This window comes from Anomalospiza imberbis, chromosome 4 (assembly GCF_031753505.1).
Source record: "Anomalospiza imberbis isolate Cuckoo-Finch-1a 21T00152 chromosome 4, ASM3175350v1, whole genome shotgun sequence".
In the NCBI taxonomy this organism is placed as follows: domain Eukaryota; kingdom Metazoa; phylum Chordata; class Aves; order Passeriformes; family Viduidae; genus Anomalospiza; species Anomalospiza imberbis.
Genome location: NC_089684.1, coordinates 10591887 through 10615262, shown reverse-complemented (window position 1 = coordinate 10615262; position 23376 = coordinate 10591887). Strand labels below are relative to the sequence as shown.

Genomic DNA, 23376 nt, shown 5'->3' with positions numbered 1-23376 from the left:
ATGATCAGAAGGTGAAAAAGAACGTTTATTAAGAAATAACAAGTCCTTTTATAATCTGACTCGCTAAAGTGAAACCCAATTGGTCTCAAAGTAAAAACCTTTCACACTATTGGTGAACTATGAATAGCACACCCTGGAGAATCATATCTGTAAACAACATGCACAGAAAGATAATAATTGTTTTCATTCTTGCTCTCTAAGTTTCCCAGGCCTGAAGCCTGGGAGAATCTCTTTGACTGAACTGAGAGTCACGACAGGTGAGTAGGGGATCTGAGGGCATACTGTGATCTGCTTACTCTAAAGTCACAAACTCACAAGAGACTGCAAGGAAAGAAGTGCTTTTCACAGTTTATATAAGTTAGTTTCCCCCCTTTTTTTTCAAATCAGAGTCTGAGCAAGTGTTGTCAGTTTTGGTAAAAAGTGTAATCCTTTGTACAACAAAGTGATTTGGCATTACTGTGACTTGGTCTCAAGTGCCAGCTGTTGCTGTATGAAATGTAGGTAATAAGAAGACAGGTTTAGCTTCCAGTGGTATTTTCAAGAGCATTTTCTTCTTGATGGGTTATTCCCATTGTTCTTATTCATCTGCAGTAGCCTTAGTGCCTTAATAAAGTGTCCTCAAAGCTACTGGAAGCAATAGACTAATTTGGAAGGAATTACATGGCAATATTTTTCCCCATGGACTATTAATTCAGCCCTAAATACAAGGTGTGACTTATAAGCGCTTGTTAGACTAATGTCATGTCCTCAAGCAAAAGAATGGTAGTGAGAAGGCAAGATTATCAGTTGCAAGAAAGCAATTATTATTTTTATTTTGGTAAAGCTCAGGTGTAGTAGCTTAATTTTCCTGATTTCTCAGGCTGAAGACTTGAGTATTTGGCATGCTTAAAGTGATGTGTGCCTTGGTGTTGTCTGCTCCAGATCACTGTAAGCCAGAAATAAAAGCTGCATAGAGTGAGTTTTCCTTCTTGAGGAAATTTACTTCTGTTCTGCTCCTGCTGTTAGTGGAGTCAATAACAGGACTGACTTCAGAGCTGAAAGCTGAATCATCTTTGGTCTTTGCTGTACAAAAGTCAGAGAGCAGAACAATAATAAGACTGGAGCAAAAAGTGTTTATTTTATACTGACATGCCTCTATTAGGAGGGCTATGCACTCTGTCACAGTGAAGAAGGAAAACGCTTCTCTGACCTGGCCAACAAGAAAAAACCTAATCTCCTGCACCCTTTGAAGGTCTTGGAAGTTACTGATTTTCAGTTTTTTTCCTCTCCCCATGCCCTCCACCTTTGAATTCTCATAAAATTCTTTTTTGTATGTTGATGACTTAACAAATAGATTGAAAAGATGCTTAACAGAACTTGAACAGTGCCCATTCAGTGCCTTTTTTTTCTAGGTGATCCAATTAATTGAGGTATAAATCCAGATGGATGGCAAGCTTTGTAAAGTGAGAGCTTCATACTGAAAAGCTGGGTCGACTAATAGCTGTTCTTTCCCAGTTTTGCTATTAGAAAAATATATTTTCTTCTAAAAGAAAGTAGATAAGTCCTTCTTTCAAAAGCTGTGAATTACTGTTGAGAGCCCAGGAGCTAAGTTTGATGTTGCTGATTTTTAGAGATGTGAAATGAAAGGTAGCCAGACTTTTGGATTTTCTCTGCTTCAGTTAATGAGTGACCTGCACTCATCTTGATTTGTGCCCTCCTTTCTTTTTCTCCATGGCATCGGTCAGTATTATGGAAAACCTCATTTATGTCTGTCTAAAGTGATTGTATTGTGTGATTGATTGATGCATGAAATATGTCTTATTGTCCAATGTAAGATTATAGGAGGGACATTACATGAATGTGTATTGTTTTCTCAAGGTACCTAATGATATTTTTGCAGTGCCAATATCACAGTGTGGAAAAGAAGAATATGGGTAGCAAGCACTATAGAGAAAAGGCAATTCTTGTAGCTTGTCTTAAGTATTGGATAGAGGAGCTGCTAGCAAATGAAGCTGAGGAAAGGGACTCATGTGTTTACCTGTTTTGTGTGGCATAGAGACAGAGGTATTGGTGGACTTAGATTTAGCACTGTACTTACAAAAATGAAATATAGGAGATATTAAAAGTTAATCTAGTTGAAACTAGCTGGAGGCACAAACGGGTGTCTCCATTCCTTTATCCCTGCCTTTCTCCAAAGATCTGATAACCAGTAAGAATTAACTGCTTGGAGCTGGGCTCCATACTTTCCATAAGACTGTGTGTAGTTTATATGTTTATATACAAAATAACCTGGTTATCTGCTTTGATTTACTTTAACTCATTTTTTGATGCAATTAGGGTGGATTAGAAACAGAAAAGCGGCAGTGGGAAGGGAGAAAAAGTAAAAATGATGGGGCTGGAGACTTCAGGAGAAAGGTGATGTGACAGTAGCAGGAAAGAATCCTTCCTTAAAAAGGAAAACATTTATTACCAGTGAAAAGCTAAAGGTGCCTGGAACTCAAAATGAGTGTTAAAAAAAAAAAGAAAATCACAGTGTCTTTGGGTTTTCTGCTACAAAGGAAATTACAGGACCTGCATCACAGGACATGGTCAAGGAAGAAGGAAGGTGGAGGAATTTGCTCTCAGAGTTGTTTTAATCGTGTCTGTTTAGTGTTTTAAAATACACACTAAATACACTAATTGCACTGTTACAATTATTGTTACAACCAACAAAAATCAAGAGGCAGGTTTCTGTGATATATTTTTTTCAAACCAATTTGGGAAGGTGAAAGAAGAAACAGGCATTTAAGAATTGAGGAACAAAATATTTTTACAAAGTATATTAAAGCATGAATAATTACCAAGGCAGTTTATTTTACTTAACCTCAGCTCAAGTAAACTAGACTGCACACTCTTTCCTAAATTTTTTTTAGATTATTCTTAAATTATAGGGACATTTGCAACAACACTTGCATAAACATATTGTGAATATATTGTTGCTTTATGTAATATATCCTTAGAGCTGTTTCATATGTGGTTAACTTCAGGGAATTTGAGAGCATTTAAGTTTGTACAGTGTAAAGATGAAAAAAGGAAAGGGTCTGCATTATTAATATGCTTATTTTAGTAGGAAACAGCATGATGGTAGTGATTTGGAGGGAATAAAAATTGATAAATGTTGGGATAGATTGTAGGATTTTTTTTTTAACTAGGAAATTGGTATCAGGTGGGATGAAATTGTGCTTCTGTACTCTCAAATTCAGTTTGTTTCTATGATTTGGTCTTTCAGTCTTATCCAAGTAAACATCTTTTGTCCTAAAATTTCTCTGCATCCTCTTGTGGCAGGCAGTGGAAGTCCTCAGCACTGTGTTATAGATGCAGGGATGAGTTGCGCCACCGCCTTCACAGTGCTGCAAGTATATTGAATCCAAAAGCTCCAAATGATGCTCTTGGGCCATAGGAGGCTCCCAGCTGGGGCCAAGCAGCAGCCAGCAAGGTTCTTCTGGGAGCAGCATGCACGTGAGCCACCCTGGCCTGAGAAGCCACTTAGTTCAACCACCGGAGGTTGTTACCAAGTGTGAAAATTCGCAATAAGGTAGATCCATGCCAGAAAAATCTGTGATGTAATCTGTTTGATTTTACTCTGAGGCAGAGTGGAGAATCGTTCTCAAATCCAACAGCTGCTGTTCAGCATGGAGTTGGAAACTACCAGCACAGCAGAGCCCAAGTGAAATGTCTGTTGTCTTTCAGCTGATAGCAGTGTCTGTCTGGATAAGCTTTTTTTCCCATCTACTTCCATCCAGCTAAGAGAAGTGCTGCAGACAGTGTATGTTAAAACAATTTGACATTTTCTAAAGCAGAGGAGAACTGAAACAGGCAGGAAATAAGAGTCACTTCTTGTAAGAAAATACAAAAGTATACAAATGTGCATTCAGGGACACATCTTACTGGGAAGCTAACTACAAGTAATAACTGAGAGAAAATGTTTGCCTATGTGAAAGAGCAGTATTGTGGATTTTCAAGACCCAAGCATACAATTACATTTGCTATGTAATCAAAATCATGCTTTTCTTATTAGCATTCTTTCTAATTGTTGCAAATGTATTGTGCTGTTGGATTCTAACAGTGTATCTGAAATCTCAGAGTGGTACTTACATCATTTGCCAGTTTATATTGAGAAGTAACTGCAATGTTGCGTTCCCAATTTGCTCCCCATTTCTTATTCCCTTTTCTCCATTTATCTTTCTGGAGAAAACCATGGTAGATTTTCTATTTATGTACTCGGTATGATTATGTTCAGCTGTGATCGTAACATCCCAACCAAAATGGTCCATAATATTAAATGCCACGGGGGAGGAATGAGACAGGGATGATTCTATGTGTCGTGGAACTGAAACTCAAAAGGTAGAAACATTTAATGTGTAAGATGTCTGTGTTAGATATTAATATTGGTGTATATAAATCTAGTAATTATTTTGTTTATAAATACATTTTATTTTAGCTAAGAGAGAGAGAAAGGAGAGAAAAGTGATAGAAGGAATGCTATAAAACTATCTGATTTTGAATTCTTATTTTTTTTTAATATACTGTAATAATCTACTCATTGTAGTTTGGTTGCAGAATTGCAAGTTCCAGCCATATAGAAGATTATGACAGCCCTAACAGTTTACACTATTCACTTTCAATAAAAATGTTCCAGAGAGATACAGCATTGCAGAGAAAAACTTAAAACACCTGTATCAGAATTTAAGCTTTTAAGTGGTATAAAGTGCTATAATTTTACTGACTTCTAATGTGTTGAGAAACTTGTCTCTTTGAATCTTCAGTAATTCATCACACAAGCTGATATTTTCAGGGAAAATTGCTGTTAAATTCCACAAACTTGAAAGAAAATGCAAAAACTCTAGTGGAAAAATATGCAAATGAATGTTTACAATAATTGACATTTAACATCCTGTTCATGAACAAAAATATTTATTGATGCAGTTTATATAACAGAAAAAGCATTGTATTTTAAAACTGAAAAGGAGTTCTGAAACTGCTTAAGGAGACACTGAGCAGGTTATGGTGAACCTTCTTAGGAGGAGGAGTACTTCAGTGTTTGGTCTTTCAGTAGCAGCTTCTTTAATGATTCATGTGTGATTGCAATATAATTTTTGATGTGCAATATTAAAAAAGCTATGATTGTAAACCCTAACACTGAATCAAATCCCTAGCATGAATACCATGATAAAACTTCTTATTTTTCCCCTGGAATTCCAATAAGTGACCTATGTGATGCTGATTGCACCCTTCCAAAGAAACAGGAGAGTTGTTGGACTTAGAGCGAACCTGTTTGACGCATGGGAATATTTCATGTGTATCCTCCTACACTGAAAGCAGACCCAATGAGCATTAGCTAGAGATGCTGTGTGGTATAAGATGCTGTATGTGGAAAACTCAGTAAAAAAAGTAGGGACATAAAAATGGTCAGTGAAATACACAGTTTCCAGGCTGGAAAATGGACTGCATCAGTAAGAATAAAGTGTTTTTTTTCTTCCATATAAAAATTAAATAAAATAAATTTACAAGTGAAAATTCTTAGATAGAATGTCCAGTGGAAGTGCAACCTTTTGTATGCCTCCATAAAGTGTTTTTCATGCAGTTTTGTCATTTTTATAGTTTTTTAGTGAGTGGCTAAGCAATATAGTCCCTGCAGCTTTTAGACTGGTTTATTTTATCCTAAGAATGATTAGGTATGATAGTCAACAGAGGAAAGGAAGAAATAAGCAGATTATTGCATTTGTTCTTTGTAATTTGGATTCAGTAGGAATTCCAATGAGGAAGTATGTTCTATATAGATCCTTAGAAATGAGTGAAGCAACTCATAGTCAAATCTTGTAAACTATAAACTATTTAAAGTAACAGTCAGAAATAAAAGAAAAAAAAGCCCAACTTTGCAGACAAGGAAGCTATTTTGGATGCTATGAAAATAAAAGATGATCTGCAGGAGTGAGAGTAACAGCAGTGCATTAATGAGCTCTGAAGGAGAAAGAATGGCAAAAAGAATTGTGAACTCACCATTGCACATATGTAGGACTTTTAATTGGGGCTGCACTCACTACTTTCAAGGACGGTGAGTAAGGGTTTAATTGTTTGTTTTATGAAGGCATCAACTGGAATGCTTCAACAGTTTTATTTTGAATATCATCCCTGCAGATTTGTGCGATTGGTAGTATTCTGTCTTTTCTTCCTGACCTTTTCGTGGTCATGTCTCTTCTTTCAGAGTGTGGAAGGACAGCTGGGGGGAGACAGACACCTGGCGTAATGAAACTTGTTATTAATAAAGATACATGTATTGGAAGACTAGCACCTAATATTTAGGTATTTTTGTTGTGTGATTTTCTTCTTCTCCACCTTCCCCTCCCACTCCCAATACTTTACTGAATACTGTTCAGTTACTCAATGTTACTTAATTTCCTTTTTTCCCTTTTTTCTAAGAAAAAGTTTATTTTTCAGTTTGAAGTGGGCTGTACTTCATTCAATAAAGATTTTTTTGTGGTTCTTTTTTTTTTTGTGTACAGATACTGTTACAGCTCTGTGAGAATATGAAGTTACATTGTTGCACAGATTGCAAAAGCGAACAAAGAAGCCCAAGCCAGGCAGCGCCTAGCCTACATGATTATAGCAAAGGAAAAGAGTTCTGAAACTCTAATCCATAGATTTGACCTACTCCTTGAGAATGCCTCAAGTCGGTGAGAGATTTTTGGATGGGAATCCCACTATGAATTGGATTCCTTATTTCTAGTGGCTACCATTTTATAGGTTTTTAGGGAAAATCAGCAGAGATGCAATTGCACATTGCTTCCAGTAAAAGTTAAAAATACAACCTTCATGTTGGGAGAGAGAAGGAAAAAGAAAATCTCTTCAAACCATAATCTTTATCCCAAAAGAGTATAAGAGATTTGCATGCTGTGAATACATTAACTACACATGCTAATGCAACACTATCAGTGCGGTGATCTCTAGCATTATTGAAGTGCATTCCACATTTTGGGCTTATCTAAATTTGTTAATTAAATACTGCATTTAAAATTTGAAAAAAGTATGTTTCCTGTGCATTAAGGTCTAACAAGTGTGACACACAGCTTATCTTCTAGTCATCAGCAATTTGTCTTATGGCAAATTGTAATGGAAGTTTGCTCTTTCCTGAATACTTTGGAAGGAGAGTTTAAAAATAGAAGCTAGAAGCTGTAGCTAGAGCGACTGGTAAAAGCAGCAAGGAACACCTGAAGAAGTTCGGTCAAATGTGGTGTTTCAAAATTTGTATCATAATTAAGAATGCTAGCTCTTTAACTTTTCTAAATATTAGTAGCTGCAGAGACCTGGACTGGTAGGCTTTTCCTTCAAAATAAGATTCTCTAGATGTGCATATTTTTTGCACTTGAAGAAAATCCCAGTGACATCCACTAGCATACAGCTGGTCCATGTATATGCCATTTGGCAGCAGGGGCTCTTTGAGATTCATATCTGATGAAGCATTTCAAAGCCTACTTACTTCTAAGCACAGGTGTTTAATCCAGTGCTTTCAAAATAAGACAGTGTGCTAATTTTGATAAAATGAAGCATGAGAAGTTTTAAGTTAAAAAAAAAAAAAGAATGAAAAGGAGAAATAAAGAACTTACCTACTATTCAGGTTCGGAAAGAGGCTCCTTCCAGACCGTTGGTTTGGATATGAGCAATGCACCATTGCTGTAGCTGAGAGGGATCCAAAATTGTGTTAGCTGTGCATTGAAAAGAAAACAGAAACTTTTGTGTGTTGTTTGTACAATGCCAAATTTTTCTCCAATGTTTTCATTTTAACTTAGTGATAAAGGCAGATCTCTAGCACAGGAACGCTACAACTTGAGCACATTCAAAGCAATGTCCTACATGATTAAAATAAGAATTATTTCCCTCAGCAACTCACCTAAAATGTCAGATGCTTGAGTTGATACTGCCCAACCAAATGTAACTGACATCAGTAACTATGACTGGAGGTTAGTAATGATTTGTAACAGAAACTGCTTCTGGGTTTGAAATTGCATCTACCTTGCTTGTTTATGGTGTCATTTGGATCCACCAGTTCATTTTGGCTCTAACTCTGGTATTTTAGACTGTGTAAGCCTCACCTGAGTAGGAGCAGCAAAGACCAAAGTCTTCCCCAGGTGAAAATCCATGATCACAGATCTTAAGGACAGAGAGCACTATTTCAGGCACAAAACCCTACAGTTGCATGAGGGAGCATGACTGTAAGCCTGGCATTTGATAGCAGGATTTATATACTGTACCTGGTTTCCAAGGTGGCTGGACAGAAAGAACTGCTTAACAGATGATCTGTGATAGTGGAAGCACTTGCTGAATTACACTGAATAAGACAGATGTTTTCCATGAATGGAGTTCCAATCTTTGCATGATAATGAGGTTACTCTGCCAACACTGAAATCATGTATCCAACTGCTCTAAAGTGACCATTAGAATTCCTTGTTAATTGAAGCCAATGGAGATACACAAAATAAAGAAGTTATTCATGTATGGGAGGATTTGCATATCAAATATATAATATAATGCTGAGGTGCTTTTTTCCTCAAAATATCAATAATTCCCGGGTATATGTGTATGTTAAAAGAAAAAAAAAATAGTGGTTGTGCAAAGTCTGGTGAAGGTGTTTTGGTTCTAAGGTACCATAGAAGAATCTGATCTAATCAGACAAAGTAATTGGTGGCATAAGGCATTTTGTCTAGACAAATGAAAATCTATTTCAGAGGTGTTACTTGCTTGAATATAATTTAAAAAGAAACCTCATATACAACACAGTTATCTAGTAAAATTATAGAAATATATAGTCAAATTTTCATAAAGTTTCTGGTATCTGTCCAGTGTTGCCGATGATGTAATGTGTCTTCATGTCAAATGGCCAGGGTTTACCCAGATGGATGTGCACAGCTGCTCACTCTGTAGGTAGTGACCTCTGGCATAGGATGCATTTCAAACCCTCACAGATGTTTGTTTCATGACTGTGCTGTGAAAATATAAAGTGCAAAAGACAGATTTTGAACAAGAAAGTACTGTCACAATCTAACAGTATTATACTATACAGTATAACTTTCCATAGTAAACTTTGGAAATCATTGCTCCAGCATTTTAAACCGCTGTTTAATTAATTCAGCTGATGGAAATTATATCGAGTTATTTCTTAATAAATGTGTTTAATTCATTTTAGTGGAAAAATGGTGTGGAAAAAAAACATATCTAGTGGTTTCACTATCTATTATTAGTGAATGCTACTGCATTTAATATCCTCTCTTCAAATAGGATACACTATATGTCTTAAAACAAGATTTATTCTTAAGAAAATTTCCTCTTTTCCTGACATAGAATAGAGTTGTCTTTGTAATTTCTTAGATCTGTCATTTTTATAACTAGGTAACATTGATGGACTTCAGCATTTTTGTTGTAAGTTAATACATTTGCATATCAGCCATCTTCCTAAAACAAAGCTCCAAGAACATCAGCTTTGAAATACCAGGGACAGATTAGTATAAAAAGTAGGAATCTTTACAGTCCTTTCTAATAGGGGCTTTAAATTTATTCGTAATATTTCTTGTTTATTATCATCTATAGAAAAAAACACAATTCTGGCAAAGTTTAAAAAAAAATTAATGAATCATCCTCTTCTAAATAGGCATAGATCTGTACATACATTCAGTGGTAAAAATACTGTTTTCTAACATGTTCTGAAGCTGGAATTAAAAGTGGTCATTGCATCAACATATTGCTTAGGAGCACAAGAATTTTACACTTTAAAAAAGCTATGTGTGCCTAAATGGAAGTAATGTATATTCCCTGATTCACAGGTGATTTAAACACATAAGATCTACATCCTTAGAGAACTAATTCTTGATTTTTAAATTCAGCATGGGAGCCTAACTCTGAGTAATGGAAAACAAGATCATATGTAAATCAGTAGGACTTATCATTTTAAGTATTTCCATTTGTATTTATAAATATTTTTCTGTATTTTGTATAAACAATATACATTTATCTTAGAATTTACTGAAAGACTGAGTATGTTTGGTAGCTTATAAATGCACCTTTTCAAATCTGAAATCATGTTAACGCATTTAATATGAATTTTTTATGCAGTTCATGCTAATAATGGTTAATACAGTATATTTTAAGATCTCATCATTCTCTTCTAGCTGTGTAAAACTGAGCCATGCAATTTGCAGTGTGAGAGCTTAAATTATGAATTTCATCAGTTGATTACAAATTATTGCTAAAATGATTTTGTATAACCGTGTATTTCTTACATTTTTAATTTTCTCAAATTGCTGGGTTCTGGCAATAAATTTCATAGGAGCCTTAAGTGCCAATTGAAGCAGCTGTTTTTCCAGAGTACTGATGCTCCTTCTTGCAAGTTTATTTTATTTTATTTTATCTCTGCTTAAATTTGTATATTGCCCAGTCCCATTATTTTAAAGAAATATGGCAAAGTGGACTGCAAGCAGAAAAATAACTGTGATGAAGGTTTCATACTGCTGGCAGCTTCTATCACTATGACAAGATTGGTGTGGCTGTTATCTTACGTGCAGGTGTACAAGATTTGTTACCCAGGAAATATCATTGCCAAATGAGGCCTAAGATACAACGAGGGCATCACCAGTGTTGCCATTCATTTCCCATTGTAGGATATTGTGTTCAATCTTAATTGGCAGTGCCTTAAATTAAAGCTGAGATTTGGTTGCATAAGTGACAAAATCTTCACTAGGTAGGGACATCAAATAGAGAAGGGCTTTCTATTCTGAGTTCAGATGCTTGTCTCTCATTTGCAGTTCTCTCCATTTTCAGTAGTAGTAATTATAAGGTGAAAAAATGGCCATTTTAGTTATTTGTTATGTGGTTGTGTGTTCACAATTATGTGTATGCATGTATCAAAATGATAGTTTATGAATTAGAGTAACTGCACATTTTATCATGTGATAGCCTTACCTTTAGCTGATACAGCTATAGTTGCTACCTGTTTTATTGTCTGGTAGAGAAAGAATGAATAAAATAATTGCAAGCAAAAGATTCTCAGGTCTGGAGAAAGTTTTGCATTTTCAGACTGCATTTCCAGTGAAGTCAAAGAGAATGACATAGTGAAAATGGCAGCATAGTGGCATCATGGATGTAGTTTGATGAATACTCCTGGAAAAAAAGAGTCCGAAGATCTCAAGTGCCAGATTGCCCTAGAAAAGGGTCTTAAAATTAATGCTTAAAAACCATCTGGGACATAGGAAGTTGAATGTCATTATAGGAGAAAGTGTGATCCTCTTCATCATTTGATTTGAGCACAGTGTCTATGATGAGAGTTTTAACAGAAGGCTGGGCTATTGCATACTGTCAGTTTTCAAGCATGTCATTCTAGGTACTTGTAATTGAGGGGTAAATTCAGAATTTCTGTGTAAAGATGTAGGTACACAGTTTGTGCTCATTGGGAGTGGGGCTGTGGCTGATCCTCATCCCCAGTGGGCACAGCTGTGGAAAGCAGGTGAGCAGCACTGACAGCAATGAGCCATGGAGTGCCCAGGGGCACTGACCAACCACCAAAAGGAACAGAGGGCACACAGGTGCAGTGCATGAACATGAGGGTATAAAAGGTTGGGCTGAAGAATAGGAAGGGCAGATACTTGGAGCCTTCTGAAGTGCAATGATGTTGCTCTGTATTGGCAGATACCAGAAGTTCTCAGATGAGGTATGATGTTGCACTGTTTGGTGATTGCTTAAAGCCATCTGAAATTGTATGGTGCTGCTCTGTGTATTGTGGCTGTCTCAACTGTGACATAAAGAATTAATGTGTTCTGCTGTTTCAAAGTATACTTGTATAGCTTTTTGTTTTCAGCAGAGTGTTTCTTTTCATATGCTATTTCCTTAATGGAATAGCCTCTGATGAATTCTGTCTTCTGTGAGAATGATAAGTGTTCATATTTTTAAGAGTATATTTAAGTTTGGGGACCTGACTGATAAACAGTGTTCATTTTATCTCACTAATTTCCATAGGAGTATTGTCCATGATCCCGATAGCCAGAGGATCAGGCAAATACTTATGTTTGGTACTTGATGCAAAACTGTTAAAAACTTTAAATTTAGATTATGTGAGGTGAAAACTGAGGAGCAGGCAGGGATGGAGTTTCTACTCCTTGAACTATTAACCAAGAGGATGGAAACTTGGGCTGTGTGAATCTACCTCAATTCTTGCTGTGCTAATTGGCTTTCATGTGTTTCTTGATCTGGCATAGGATTCTCCCGTTTCTAATCAGTGCAGCATTTGTATGGTGAGCCTGATGCCCCTGATTTATTGTGAGTGTGTTAGCACTAATGCTGTATGTCTGCTAATCCTGTATGGTCTGGGTTTGCAGGTTGAGCCTAGAAAGTCTAAGGAGTTGTGATGGTGTTAGATTCACCCAGGTATCAATTTTACTGCACAGTGGACTCATCTTGGATATGTTGGGACTCACTATTAGCACACACCTAGTTGTGTGCTTGTTTCTGTAAATTGTGCCTTTATATTTTTTACTCTGGAGAATTTTTGGAGGGGAATAAAAGCAGACTGTATGTTACAGTTCTGACTTTAAATCCTTTGATTGGTTGCATATATTTTTGTGTTGGAGCAGACTGCTCCTTTTGTGCAGGAATGAGCTGCTATTGTGATATTTGATTTAATACTTGTAGAATGTTGAAGCAAACTTGAGATGGCTTGTTGTGAACTTTTCCTTTTGAATTGGGTCTGGCTGAGCTGGAAGGGTGTCGATAACACGCCAGTGTTTGGCTGCTGCTGGGCAGGGCTGGCAGAGCATCAGCGCTGTCTCTCAACATTCCCCCATCAAGGGGCTGAGGGTGGGCAGGATCCTGGCAGGGGAGACAACCAGTTATCTAGCAGCAAGCTCCTGTGTGGGACAGGAGTTTATTGGCTGTACAGCTTATCTTTTTGTTTTGTTGAGTTTGGGAACATGTTAACACAATCAATGGCTCTGTTTTTTGCCCTGGCACTGATGGCCTAGTTATCTGGGGGGATAATGAGGGGACAGACCTCCTCTTCCTTGCCTGAGATTGATGTGAATGCTTTTATATTGCAGGCTCCCATGGTCATTACTTGTCCTTATATGTGCTGATTAATATTGGTAATAATACTAATACTGTTGGAATGTGGTGGGGTTTGTGAGATCTAGTGCTATCCTGGTGTAAGAAAAAAAAAATTTAGGTAAGGAGGTACTGAAATCTGCCAGTTCGAGGCTGGCAGGGTGTGTGGAAGCATTTGGGCATGTTCCCAGAGTGGTTATCACGTCCTGTTACCTGAGACTTTACACATGAACCGGTAACCACCCTGGCACACTGGGACATGACCTGATAGAAGGCTGCCTTGCCTACCCCAATGAAAGCCAGCAGCTTCTTGCCCTATACTGGCCCTGGCCTGTGCCTATCAAGTCACAATTCAGTACTCTCAGAGGACTGTAGTACTCTGTAGAGCACTGAACTGTTGAGGAAGTATTTGCCTCAATAACTATTTGGGGCAAGAACCCAAACTATAGTTGAGGACACTATGGCTGAGATAGGGACTCAAACAACAGCTGCTACAGTAATTGCCCCAGTAGTGGGAAAAAACAAAAAATATGGCAAGCTACATATCCATGTCATCCATTAGAAAAAGAGGAAGAAGAAGCAAGGAAACAAGGAGAAGAGGGACAGGATCAAGAAGCCAGTCCTTCAACAGAGAAATGGAAAGGAGTGAAACAAATCAAACAGGAAACCAGTTACCTGGTCCCTGATCAGCACTTCAAAACTTGTGAAAAGATTACAGCTGTTCACCAGGTGGGTGGTTTTCTGCCTGGCTGTTTGAATGCTGGCATAACAGGGCTGACAGTCAGCAGTTAGAAGGTCATGAAGCCCAACAGCTGGGATCTGCTGCTAGAGATCAAGGACTTGAAAGAGGAATCAGAAGAGGAAGGAATTTGCAGTCTCTGGAGATAGCTCCTCTCAAGTCTGAGGGCAAGATACCTGTTTAAGGAAGATTTTGTGAGCTCCCTAGGGAAGTGGACCACTGCAGATGATGGTATCCAGTACTTGAGAGAATCAGCAGTGATGGAAGTCAACTATAGCAGTCTAAAAAGTGGTAAGGTCTCTAAAGATCCAGAGGATGTCTGTTGCTCAATGGCCACATGGAGGAAAGTGATTCCAAGTGCCTCTGCATCGTATTCCAGCAGCTTCATAGCATTGTATTCCCCACAAATGGATTGATCAGTTATAGAGTAGGGGCCCTTCTGTCTCTTTAACACAGAAAAAAGTGGGTACTTTCAGATCTCTATGGGCCCGTGCCTCAGCTCTCAGGGGCAGCCCAAAAGATCAAAGTCAACCCCCACACATTTCAAAGCAATATTCTGGACTATTTCAGTCTTCCCTTATGTTAAAATGTGGTTGAATGGTTTGCTTTATGGTGTCAGGGATTAATTGGCAGTATTGGACAGTGAATTTTTCTGATGAGTAAAGATTTTCCTATAAGAGGAAAATGTTTCTCATGCTGTCTCTAGATTTGCACATAACTTTAATTCCAGGTAGACTTCATACCAAAAACAGCATAAGAAAATAGTCTTTGATTGACTTAGGCATAGGGTTTGTGGGTCTTTTATTATTATTTTTGTGGAGCATTAATACATAAAGAATTAATGGGCCCAGGTATTTGAATTTTCCAGAACTGGGCATGTATGTGAAAGGAGATGGTCACAAGAGTGATGCAGTGGAAGAGGAGACTGTAACAAACCCTAAGTTGCTTGTGGGATGTAAAAAAAAAAAAAAGCTGGAGGGGAGATGTACTCTCGTTCTTTGGTCCTATCCAGATGTCAGAGGGAAAAAAAAGTAATAGGTGTGTAATAGATTGATTCCCCTCTATTAAGTTCAGTGGGGACTGATCATGGAGCTGAGAAATCTGGATGGGAATTTCTGATAAATAATTAATATTTTATAAAGATAGGCTCTATAGTTAGTTTTGTTTAAACTGTGCATCTGATATGATTTCCTTAGTCATCTGATAACTGTAATCAGCATCACTGTACACCACACAAATGTGTATCCTTAAAGAAAATGAGGTTCTAGTCAGAGTTGACAGTTCTGGAAGGTTTTCAAAATCCTACAGTCTTTTAAATGTCATCTCTGAGGCATTGAGCAGGGGAATAGTTTGTGCTTGACTTGCTGTATCTGTGGTTGTGTTGCGTGTCCTCGGATAGTATTCCCTGGAGCAGAACAGTTGTATCATCTGTTTGAAAAGGGTTGAAATTGTTGCCATTTCTGATACCAGAAGTAATTCTTTAGTATCATATTCAAACATTCCTTTCTAATTTACAAATAGAAAATATGAGGGAATGTAGGATTAACATGTCAGGATCTTCTTCGTGACTTGGATAATGACTTGGTGAACAGAGCTGCTAAACCTGATGAAGTCGTACTGTTACATCTCTAGAGGAATGGGTCAAAAAATGAGAAACATTTTCAATGTTTTCAGTATAACTTAAGGTAGTTTCTTTCATCTTGCTGGAAGCAGCCAGAGATAGTATTAAACACTTTCCCCTCTAGCTTTCGAAGTGCTTGGGGGGATTCAGAAGAACGTGGTGCTGACCCAGTTCTCTTTAGGTGGTGATTTGTAGCTTCAAAGGAGATGTGCCTCACTGCTTTTCCTTTTGAACACGGTTGAGCTGTGAGGTCAACTGTCTTTTGAAGCCCCACAATTGCCAAAAAGAACCCAAGGTCCTCTCTGGCTGATCTAACCTCTTCTGACCAGGCACTCCTGCTCATCTTTATGAATATACATCTGAGAGCTCCCTGTGTGTAGTGTCTGTGTTTTGTTTGTTGATTAAATGGGTGTTAATGTATTAAATTGTTATGTGAAAAAAAATTCTTTTCCTCTCCTTCCTTGCCCAGTATCTGAAGAATTACATCCATCAAGACCATACTAATGTCCTGACCAAATAAGTGCTGGACAGTAATTTTGTTTAAGCATAAACTTATAAATACATATGTCAAGAATGTTTCCTTTCTTATATAGGGAATTCACTTCCTCAATGTTACATTTCGATTTAGAGTTAGAAGTCTTTGTTCCTAGGTTAGTAATTTCTTTCGGCCTGAGGCTAAAAAGGAGAGATATGCCTTTTTTTTAAGGTTTGAAAAGACTGGCGTTATATTGTGAAATTAAAAAAAAATTAAAGAAGTTCTATGAAACACTGTGGTATAATCCTTAACCTTAAAATTATATTATATAACTTATTTCAAAATTGGGGACTTAAAACCCTTAAAATTCCTGTCAAAACTACTTGCGGGTTGTGTGGCAGATGTTGGCCAATTTTAGATGAAAATATGGCAATGTCTTTGAGTAATCTTTAAGAGATACTGGTTGTAAAGAGAGGCAGGCAGTGTAACAAAAGTAACTTTACCACACACTCAAGTGCTCTTTCTGCAGAGATTAATGCAAAGTATTTGATTAGGAAAGATTTCATTTCTATGGCAGATCACTTGTTTACACATTGCTGAAACAGTCTTGTCCTTGAGCTTGTTCCATTCAGGCAGAGCCCTCAAAGTCATCAAGGTGGCTCACAACAGCTTGCAGAGGTGGCATGTTACATGTAAATCCAGCTGACCTAAATTCTACCCAGATCCTCACTTCATTTTTTCTATTTATTGACTGCCTGTAAGTCTCTAGAACCAAAGGTCTTGGGAGCATAAATACAATTCAGACTATCTGAACCTGAGCTTTTGTCCTCAAGACAAAATGAGATTCATTGCATGCACCAATTGGTGTTTGTGTCCTCTAACTGATGTTCCACATACAAGTGAATTTCACCCTTTAAAAAAATGCATTAGTGTCTTCAGTTCTTAAAAGAGAGGTTTTTATCCTGAAGTTTTGGGTTTTCTTTAAATAGCTCAATGCGAAACTTGTAGTAAGTAGGGAAAATTCTGCTTTCATCCACTCTCATGTGACTTTTTTTGGTAAATAAATATCACTGAGAGAATTCAGAAGCTGTGCCCTAAACAGACAGCACATTTAATAGGGCAACTTGGGATATCTAATCTACCTACACATCACGTTTATTATCCCTTAATGTAATGTTTTTGTGGAGAATTTTGTGATAACCTTCATAAGAAGTCATATTAATTTTTCATTGTCATGCCTGTGAAATTCTCTCTTGGAAATAGCAGATGAATTGTTATTCTGTTATATACTTACAGTGATTTGAAAGGAGGATACAGTCCTTGGCTTTTGCATCAGGCGTAAACTATTTAGGGAGAAAAAAAACCACATCTTCCAAAATATTTTGTTAAAAATAATTCGATGATCTCTCACTGGGCACATGAAAAAAAGACTGAAGGCAGAATACCACATAATTTGCAAACTTGTTTTAAATTCAGTGTTTAATTGCAGTATGATCTGGTTTTGTTATTATTATTTTACTCATGAGAACTTCTATGGCTAAAAATTCATAAACACAGTTGAGATACATTTCCTTTTGTCTCTTTCACCTTTCAATTAAAATTTAACTGAAATGGACAAGAGTTTTTGCTCATTTGTGTTATTTATTGTTAAAGTGGTCTAGTATTTAACTTAGGTGCTATGCAGTATTCTTTTTCTCTCCCCTGAGATAGTATACTTAGCAGTGTTTTTTGTTACCTGTCAGAGGATGCTCTGGAAAAGCCAGAAAGGTTCCAGCTTTGCTTTGGCCTCATTTCACATTGTTGATGCAGATAATTCTTTTGCAAAAAGTATCATCTTTTTTAGATCTTTTTTTCTGAAAGCAATTTATTGTGTTCAGAATTTTGCACCAATCAACTTTAGAGCCTGAACCAGACAGGAAGATGACCTGATTAAGCCAAGTGAGTTGGAAGTAGATTATTGCACCTTATCATATGATAGTAGACATGTATAGAAATACCAAGAGCATGGTGCCAGACTTTTTACGGTGCTGCCCAGTGACAGGATGAGGAGCAGTGGTCATAAACTAAACCACATTTCATCTCAGCAAGAGAAAGAACTTCTTTACATTGAGGGTGCCAGAGCACTGCAACAGGATGCTGGAGGAGGTTGTGGAGTCTCCCTGCCTGGAGACATCCAAACCCTCCTGGATGTGTTCCTCTGTTACCTACCACAGATGACCCTGCCTTGGCAGGGGGGTTGGACTGGATAATCTCCGAGAGGTTCCTCCCAACCCTCTCAATTGTGTGATTCTGTGGTAATTTGTATTTCTTCCCCGCTCTCTAAGCTCTTGTAAAGCAGAACTCCCTGTGGCATCTTTTTTAACTATAAGGTGTCTGTGCCTGTCCTTTTTTTTTTTTTTTTTTTTTCAGTAGTTTATCTGTGTCTGTTTCCACAGGCTCAGTCAGTGAAAATGCCCCTGTGGAATAACCTTTGAAAGAGAAATGGTGTTGATGTCTTACATCACCTAACAGATGAAAAAGGAATACTGGAGAAACTGAGTATTTTCCTGCCCCTTCTCTTGTATCCTGAGAGGAAAGCCAAGCAGAAATCACCTAGTAATTAATTTCTCTTTATTTTATAGTGGATAGGAGCAGATTTTTCTTGACTGAATAAAGGTAAAACAAAAAAAAAAACTTTTTCTCATACATGTGCAGTAAATACTGTCTTAATCTCCATTAACTGCTGACATTAAAAAAAGTCTTTTACTTATCATATATCAAATGTGACAAAGTATGCCTGAATCTGTTCCAGAGATTCCAATGAATGAAGAGCTTTTATACAGTTATTTTTAAAACTATGGTACTCTAAAACAGTAGTAATAACATTAGGAAATAATTTTATTTCCTGCTTCATCTTACAGCATGTTTCTTTCTCATGTGGGGAAATAAACAACTTATAAAAATGAGTTACTGTGTTTTTTACAAGCAATAATCTGTAATTCTAGATGCGTGTGTAGAGGATGCTACAAGGAGATTATGTGTATGTTAATAGAAGAGTAGCAGGAAAACAAATATGCCTTGACTTCCAGAGAGGCATGGGAACCTTTTCCTGGAAATTCCCAGTGAAGATCTTTGATCCCCAGATAGAAATACAAGGGAGGTTATTGCCTAGTGTCTGTGTAATGTTGGAAGGTCAGCAAAGGTCAAGAGTACAGAAATTAAAGCATGGTTAATAACCAAAGAGAAATGCAATGAATTGGTGGCATGGAAGCAAAGACAGAGAATATGAATAAAGATGGAGTATTTTGAAACATATGCCTAAAATGCTGTATTAATTAGAAAGTGCCTAGTCTCACTTTGGACCTAATTTAGTCAAAATATGTTCTTACACTTCAATGCTATTGATATAGCAAGGTATAATATCTAAGCTTTGTCAGTGTGGTTGGATGATTGACTATCAGTGGAAAGGGAATGATGAGAAGTTGACTTTATTAATCTCCAATTATCTTTTCAACTATTACAATGTATTGTCTCTGACTCATAGTGTTCCAAACACTAAAGGATTATTAATACATCCTCAGTGAATAGAGTTGAAAAATTGGTCATATGCTTTTGTTTTACTATTGAATACTTGTTTCCAAATAAATCTGCTGCAGAAGGACAATCGCTGTGAATCAGCAGCTGCTGTTATTACAAAATAGAGCATGTTTGTGACTCTGAAGATAGAATTGTCTAGTCTTTGTGAGATATGCATAAGTGTTTTTCTGAACAATTGTATTCTAGACATTTGGTGTTTTCATTTGGATCTTCCAGTCACACTCTTGTGTTCATACTAGACCTATCAGAACACAGAAGAAATGTACACAAATAAATAAGAACAGATCTTTTTCTTCAGTGGCTTGCATATAGGACCTGGTCTTTCTCATCAAAGTCACTGGCTATGCTTAGAGGTAAAAAACTAAAACAAACAAACAAACAAAAAAAACAAAACAACAAAAACTAGGAACAAATGTGGAATTTATATTCATGTCTTTTGTTCATGTTGCTTTAGTGAGTTTGTTCCACAAAAAGATGCATGGTCTGTGCTCTCAGCTGGTGACAGCTTTCATAAAGAAGCTCTGGCTAAGAGTCATATAATTGGAGCTTTTACAAGAGGATTTGCTTTCCTCTTGGTGTGGCAACCCCACAATAACTAGTAGCAGGTAGAGGGCACCCTGGGAAGGTTCATGATCAATGGAGAGCAGCTGAACAAGGCAGCCCAAAGCCAGCAGGCTTGTTAAAACCTTTCAAAGGCAAAATCTGTCCTGCATGGGAAACAGCTGGTAAATGGAGTGTCTTGTTTGTATGACGATCTCTTGTTATATGGCTTTTCAAAGAAAGGGAAATGCTTTGGAGGCAGAATGGTCATGGAGAAGCACTGTTTGTGGATTAAAACTAATGAGAAGCTGAAAAAAATAAAATTAATATTTTAAAAAGAGATTAAGGAATATTTTACTAATAATAGTTCTATAAAGAGTAATATGTGAAATATGACATAATGTTTCTTAAATGCATAATAAAGTATAGCTATTTTAGAATAATTGAATCCCATTTATTACAGCAATACTTAGCGAGTTACGTAGTTTTGTAACTCTGCAATCCTCATCCCACCATAACTGTAAACACAATAGTATACACAGAGAAAGGTGAGAGATATAGACTATGTAATGTACAATAATGTGCTTATTACGCATTTGAGAACTGTTGTCTCCCCAAGGAGACCAGAAAAGCCTATTATAAGTTGCCACACAGAGCTTTTTGGGATAAGAGGCTGTGATTTATACCAGTGAGGAAAGTGCAAAATACTCTTCCTTTTTCTTCCAAGTACTTCCATGACAGATGGTAAAAATATTGATGATAACGATGCCATTTCAAAAGGAAAAAGAGAATGCTAAATAAATGTGTGGTACCACTTCATATTTGAAATTATTATAATAAAGTTATTTGGTGTTTTCAGTATTAGCCTCAGTTTTATTTTGACCCCTGGTGGTTAGTTAAGTCATGATATTTCTTCTCCTTGAAAGAACATGTATGTTTAGAGCATGCAAACAGTTCAGGAGGAAGGAATCATGAAACTTTTCTGTTATTTATTCTCTGGAGAATTTGGACTGCTACATTTTCAGAGCTTGTTCACCGAGAAGTAAGTTATTTTATGCAACATATGCACTTATGTATTTAATGTATACACATGTTAATTCCCCATTATTTCTTGGACCTCTAACTGCAGTGCTTTCTGTGTTCCCTGCACTGATATTTTTGCAGAGCCAAGCCTATAATTCTGATTAGCTTCAATGTTATAATGGAAGGTTTAGTTTTTGTTGGTGGGTATTAATGTTGTTTCTTCCTTCCCAAATGTAAATGTCCTGCTAAAAAAAAAAAAAATGGAGCTGTGATTTCTATTTTCCTTGCTTGCTCTTTTCTATCTTTTCCTTTTCCATTTCCTTACCTCTTTGGTTTCTGTTACTTGTAGAATCAAAGCTAGAGCTAATCTTAGACTGAAATTGGTTTGTCTTTCCTAAAGAAATTAGACTTCTTTTCTTTTCACTGCTCCAATCTGCCTGAGTAGATAGGTCAGTGTTTATTTCAGTCTCTTTATTCTGAAACACAAAATAAGAGGTTTTCTGAGAAAAATGTTTTTCCACAAAAGCAATGAATTAAAAGAGAATACCTGACAATATGCAGTAGACAATATATGTGCTCTGCAACTTCTATCTTCTTTTGTATATGACTATTGTGTGGTTTTGTAATAAAATTGCAACTGTGGTACAAATAAATGCTACATATATATTGGAAAAATCCTATAATATTGATGTAGTGATGGCAAGCATTATTTTAAAGGCAAGAAATAAGTATCTTTTTACCTTTATGCCCCCAAATATTTTTTTCCTTTGAATAACAAAAACTTTAATTAAACCATTTTGACTAGCTAAAATATAGTCTCTTCCTCTGCCTCTTCTTTCACTGTATCTCAAAACTTCTACCTAACTAGGTCAGAAATTTTTGTCATATTCCATGTGAATTCTCCATCCAGTAAACTTTCTTTGTAGTGAGGGAGAATTTGAACAAAGAACAGCTGTACGATCAGCCTTCCTCTGTGGAAAGATTTTGTATCATTAAAGCAAAATATCTGAGACATGGCTCACAGTTATTAAGAGATTTTGTTGTGGCTTTTTTTTTTTTTTTGGTCTCAGGCAGCTCCATCACAGTGTTTTATATAAATGAACATGCCATGTTTAGTACTAATAAAACAGATGGATGTAGAGCTTTCATCAAAATGGACTGTATCAGAATAGAAGTTGTGTAGAACACCTTAGGCTAAGTACCTTCTTGTTCTTTTTTAACTGCATATGCAAATATGTATTCCCCAATATGTTTCTCTTCCAGCAGCTGGGCTTTTTTTTTTGCCTTTTTATACAAATCATTGACTAAGAAAATGTCAGAATACTGATATAAAAAGGCTTGTGTGGGAAAAAATACTGCATGCTATAAACATCTATACTGACAAGATTTATGTATAATTACTGCAGGCATTTTTGTTTATATTTTTAAAGGAATACCTTTTGAGCAATTTACTTACCTACAGCAATGAATCAGTAAATATGTTACATCTGTGAACATATTTCAAAGTGTTCACTTGAACATAAAAAAACCCTCATATGTATTATGTTCTGAAACTAACATACTTTGAAATTATTACAAAAAATGTTCTTAATATAATCAGAAATGTCTGCTGTAGTCACAAAAAACCTTAATGTCAATTTAAGAATTCCTTAATTTTCCCATCTAATGTCTGTAAATAGTTGAGGCTGTATTTATAATTATATAAAGTTTTCAGAAACAAGTTTGTTTGTGTGACTTTGGGTGAGTTTGGTGAATGCATTGGCTGCATTCTTTTAAATGTGATGTGCTTTGTGTTTTATGAATGGTCGTTGCTCTCTCTCTGCTCTCCCCCTCTCCCCACAGTGATTCTATGCTGCCATGCAGTTCATTAATAGACCAAGAGAAGTAGTACCTGGTGTAGAAATATGTAAATGTAACTTAGTTTCCTGTGATTTTTTTTTAATCCTTATGTGTGGCAAGCACATTTCTCTCTCTCTCAGAATTTTTATAAAGGTGCGCAGAGAGAAATGAAAGAGAAAACAATTTCTATTTCTGCTCCTTGTTTTTCTCTTGTGGAATGTGTTTGGAGAATTGTTTATCTGGAGTGATCGCTTGGTTGGATCACAGTGGATTGTTTGGGCCTGATGGCCAATCGGATCCACCTTCTCCATCTGGACTCTGGAGAACAGGGTCACGAGTTGTGAGGGGTTAGATATGATAGAGAGAGTAGCATGTAGTTTTTAGTATCCTCTTTTATATAGTATATTAATGTGTCATAGCATAATTATAATAAAGAAATCATTCAGCCTTCTGAAATAAGTCAGA

General features: G+C 36.6%; 1 protein-coding gene across 3 annotated transcripts in view; it reads left to right on the top strand.

Annotated features, from left to right (window-relative positions):
- GALNTL6 (polypeptide N-acetylgalactosaminyltransferase like 6) overlaps positions 1-23376 on the top strand; it is a 909332-nt gene that overhangs the window by 517825 nt on the left and 368131 nt on the right. The window contains exon 1 of one of the 3 annotated variants that reach the window (XM_068187106.1): positions 11626-11713. The exons of the other annotated variants lie outside the window; for them this stretch is intronic. Within the exon in view, the coding sequence (XP_068043207.1) occupies positions 11669-11713 (45 nt within the window). The 5' untranslated portion in view covers positions 11626-11668. Of the gene's footprint in view, positions 1-11625; positions 11714-23376 lie in introns of those variants that run through there. 3 annotated transcript variants of the gene reach the window in all.